Here is a 4,563-nt window from a genome sequence, read left to right as displayed (position 1 = left end):
GAGTTGGAGGTTCCTGTGTCGGAGGTCTCGGTGGTCCCGGAGTTGGAGGTTCCTGTGTCGGAGGTCTCGGTGGTCCCGGAGTTGGAGGTTCCTGTGTCAGAGGTTTCGGTGATCCCGGAGTTGGAGGTTCCTGAGTCTGAGGTCTCAGCGGTTCTGGTGGTTCAAGGGTTGACCGCTATCGCCTGCTCCTCGTCTGGGTCATCACCCGTCGCCTCCTCATCTGGGTCGTCACCCGTCTTCTCCTCATCGCCTGGGTTGTCACCCGTCGACTCCTCATCTGGGTCGTCACCCGTCTTCTCCTCATCGCCTGGGTTGTCACCCATCGCCTCCTCATTGCCTCTGTCGCCTCATCACCTGGATTGTCACACGTCGCCTCCTCATCACCTGGGTCGTCACCCCTTGCCTCCTCATCGCCTCTGTTGCCTGCATTCACCGTCACTGGCATTCTGGCTCAGACAACCTCCACCGGCTCCTTGTCTGCTCCCGTCTCCTCCCTGGGCCCCTCGTCTGCTCCCTTCTCCTCCCTGGGCCCCTCGTCTGCTCCCTCCCTGGGCCCCTCATCTGCTCCCGTTTCCTCCCTGGGCCCCTCGTCTGCTCCCGTTTCCTCCCTGGGCTCCACCCCCGTCTTCAGGACTCCCGTGGACCTGGGAGTTTTCCTGAGCCGTCCTCTGGATGTTCTACTCCATGTGGGGTGGTCTCTTGGCCATCCCCCTGATTTTTGTGTGTTTTGTCCTTGAGTCTGTGTTGTCGCATTTTCCCGTGTCTCGTCCATCGCCTCTTTTTGACGTCGGGAGCCGTCGTTAAGGGGAGGGTCCTGTCATGGTCTGTGTTTATTTTCCTTACTTTTCTAGTGTTTTCAGTGTTCCCCTGTGTTTCTCTGCCCTGCAGCCCCGCCCTCTCTCACCTGTGTCCTCTTGTGTCTGCTCCAGGTGTGTCTTGTTGCCCTAATTAGTTTGCCTTTATATTCTGTGTCCTGTCTTCAGTGTTTGTCCGATAATTGTGCTGCTTCCCTCAGCCAGTGAGGTGTCCTGCGTATCCTTCGTGTTCTAGTGAGTTTTGCTGCAGTGTCAGCTGTTATTTTGATTTTCTTAATAAACTCTTATTTTTGCACTTTGGATCCTGCCAGCGCCCTGGGTCATTCTACACATCCTCACAGCCCCTAGACACGCGTCCACCATAGACTTTGCATGCAGCTCCTGCTGCTCAAAATGCGTTCGGCGTGAACTCAGCTTAAGCCTTTGCCTTAGCGACAGCCAGAGCTGGAGCATGCTTGGTCCACCGATAACCCTCAGCTATCTCTGGAGTGTCAGACTCTCTCACCACCACTGGGCTCCAGGTTGTGTTTCAAATATTTAACTTAATCTAAAAATTCTCCAAACAAATACTTTTGTCTTCTATGCTACTTTTAGTTACCCATGGCCCATTCAAACAGTAACTTTTAGTTTAATCTAATTTATAATATACTAAAAAATAGCAAAGTGCAGTAATTCTGTTTGTGTATCTTTATTCTGCAGTGGACTTTGGTGTTTCAGCCCAGATGGACAAAACAGTGGGAAAGAGGAACACTTTTATTGGAACGCCCTATTGGATGGCACCAGAAGTTATCGCCTGCGAAGAAAACCCTTGCAGCAAATATGACTGCAAGGTGATATTTCCTCTCTAACATTCTTTTTGAGATGCCTCACAGTGTTTAGACTCCACCTCCTTCTGAGAACGTATTTTTTCTTCATTGCAGAGTGATATATGGTCACTGGGGATCACAGCGATAGAGATGGCTGAAGGGGTGCCACGTAAGTCCTCATTCCATATGCTACATCTCTTCAGCAAAAAGTGAAAACCATGGTTTAAGATAACTTGTAACTAGATTCAATGGCACACTACGTTTATGCTTTTGAAAAATTTTCAGCATTTAATTGGTCAACTATAATTTGTCACCCTATTTCTCTCTGCTTACCGGCAGCAGCAGTGTTTCACTTTAGTGATCATGTGTTATATGTTTTCATACGATCCATAAGTCTCTCCATGGAGAGAAATATGATTTACGTGTCTTGCTATGCATGTCCTGTGCTATCAGGAAATCCGGGATCACCAAAGGGTGATCCCGGATTTTACAGGCAAATTGTGAACCTGTTTTCATCCAAGCTGATGCTTGAATTAGCCACCCTGTTTTAGCACAGCTTGATTTTGCTCACCCGTTTCAGTGGAGTTTTCTGCCAGTATCGTATTTAAATCCTACTTCTGTGCAAGGAGTCTCAGGCATTTGCAAGACAAAATATTAACGATTAAAAAAAAGACATAGGAAACAAACTGCTCACAGACTGACGTTTTTGGTCTTTTATTTATCATCTTATTCTTAGAGGTGCTCACACACAGTTGTGATCATTAGCTAGGACAGGATTAGTTTTCATTTCAGCACAGTGCAGAAACAGCTCCTAATCTATCATTACATCGTTTAGTCTTTGCTGAACATGACTCAGGTCTAGGAGTATTATTTACTTGACTTGTGATAATAAAACTAGAAGTTTAAATGAAGAAATGTAAAAAATAAAATCTCATGACATGAAATCTTTGTAATAAACATGATTTCATTTTTGGGAAGATGACATTGATAATATTTTACAAAAGAAACTTCACGCTGCTGAGATGAACAGTTGTTGAGATATTTAGCATGTGAAGTAACAGGAAGTGATGTCAAAGGGGAATGAATGTATGAACGTGAACAGCTGACAACACAGACAGGAGAGTATCTGATGATTCCTTAAATTATTTTGTGTCACTATCAGAGAGATGAGGAAGATTCAGAGTTCAAATAATATTGTTTCAATAAACAAAGACCAGGGAGTTCCTTTCTCTAAGAATTCCCCTTTGATGTCATTTCCTGTTTCACTTTGGCTAAGCCAAATTCTAAAGAAAATATGCCAACTGTGTGACAAAATCATGTGTCACCTTTCTTAAACATAAAGATGTTTTCTTTGACTTTTTGTATTTGAAGGATATGCGTGTCACAGGCACTTTAAGGGCCCGGCATACTCGATCTGAAGCCGAACAGTCACCTCCTGGTCACGCAGTGGCATAACGTTTCTTTCTGCACCTTTCGTAGTTCCTGGGAAACACAGATCAGAGCTCCTGGGTAGCCCCTCCTGCTGCTGAACTTGTCAGAGACTAGTTGTGTTTTTATTCCCTGCTGGAGTCTCGACACTGATATCCATTGTTGGGCTACAATTCGGGCACAGACAGAGCGCCACACCTTGTGGCAGATGGATTTCTCCATGCACATTATCTGTTCTCTCTCCATCCAGGAGTTTTTGGCCAGTCATGAGTCATGTAAATGGATGTATTTTCTGACTGCTTCAAGGAGCTGCTCCTCAAAACTATTCATGTTGTTTAGACGCACAACAGTCAGCTTCTGGAAGCAGAGTAGTTGAAGTAAAATGCTACCGTTGTTATCTGAGTGCTTTTACGCACGAGAAAACATGTCCCCAAATTTCTGACCAATCACACAAAACTCTGGTTTGAAAACTTTTGGCCCAGGCCTTGTGTCGAGAAATGAAGCCCAGAAGCTGCTCTGCAGATAAAATAATGCAATTTTCATCTCTCAGCTACGTCAAGGTCCTTTATGGTGACAGTGTAGAAAGAGTTAGCTACGTTAATGTCTTTTGGAGTAGAGCATTCCAGTTATAACATGTGTCAATATGTTGCTTTAAACTTTACCTTTATGAACATTTGTTACATTTATCTAAACTCCCCCTTTTGTTTTCTCTGACTTTTCAGCGCTGTCTGACATGCACCCCATGAGAGCCCTCTTCCTCATTCCACGCAATCCTCCCCCTAAACTAAACGTCAAGTCAAAGTGGTGAGTGTACATGTGTCGTAACAGTTTCGATGTTGGCTGATTATTCGAAGACTACAGCTGTTTCTTTTCCATCAGACTTTTAACTGAACAACGTTTGTTTTGTTTCAGGTCAAATAACTTCCAGACGTTCCTAGAATGTACGCTGATGAAAAACCAGTGTCAGAGACCCAGCACAGAGCAGGTCCTCCAGCATCCGTTCATTAAAGACTTCACTAATGAGAGGGGGGTCCGCACCGAGCTGAAGGAGCACATTGACAGCGTTGCAAAGAGAAAAAGTGAGAACCTATCACCTGCCACCTTTCATACCAGAGTTTTAGGCCATGAATATATTATCTGGAGAAATGAGATCTTTATAGTTGTTTTGGTCAATCTCATGCAGTGTTGTGAGATGCCACTCTAAGAATAAAGGAGTACAGTAATTCTCAGCTACCCACACATCAAATTTTAGCTCGATATCTGGTAAAATAACTGCATTGTAGTCATTTTTGTGTTGCACTCTATCAGAACGTGCAAAGTAATGAGAGAAGTTGTAGTAGTTGATGCATCGCTGAGAACACATTTGGACTGTCGGGCAGAAAACAGTAGTTGAGGCAGCGCTGAGGACACATTGATGAGAACAGGTTTGGACTGGCACAACTGGTGTTTAGGCAGCGATGAGAACAGGTTTGGACTGGCAAAACTGGTGTTTAGGCAGCGATGAGAACAGGTTT

At 44.9% G+C, this 4,563-nt stretch overlaps 1 protein-coding gene across 1 annotated transcript in view; it reads left to right on the top strand.

Moving 5' to 3' along the window:
• LOC106532311 (TRAF2 and NCK-interacting protein kinase) overlaps nt 1-4,563 on the top strand; it is a gene marked incomplete at its 3' end in the record, with an annotated part of 119,761 nt that overhangs the window by 88,935 nt on the left and 26,263 nt on the right. The window contains 4 exon segments of the mRNA XM_014028344.1: nt 1,515-1,645; nt 1,736-1,790; nt 3,772-3,853; nt 3,962-4,128. Coding sequence (XP_013883798.1) covers nt 1,515-1,645; nt 1,736-1,790; nt 3,772-3,853; nt 3,962-4,128 — 435 coding nt within the window.

This window comes from Austrofundulus limnaeus, unplaced genomic scaffold (assembly GCF_001266775.1).
Source record: "Austrofundulus limnaeus strain Quisiro unplaced genomic scaffold, Austrofundulus_limnaeus-1.0 Scaffold749, whole genome shotgun sequence".
Classification (NCBI taxonomy): domain Eukaryota; kingdom Metazoa; phylum Chordata; class Actinopteri; order Cyprinodontiformes; family Rivulidae; genus Austrofundulus; species Austrofundulus limnaeus.
This window is presented reverse-complemented; position numbering and strand designations above follow the sequence as displayed.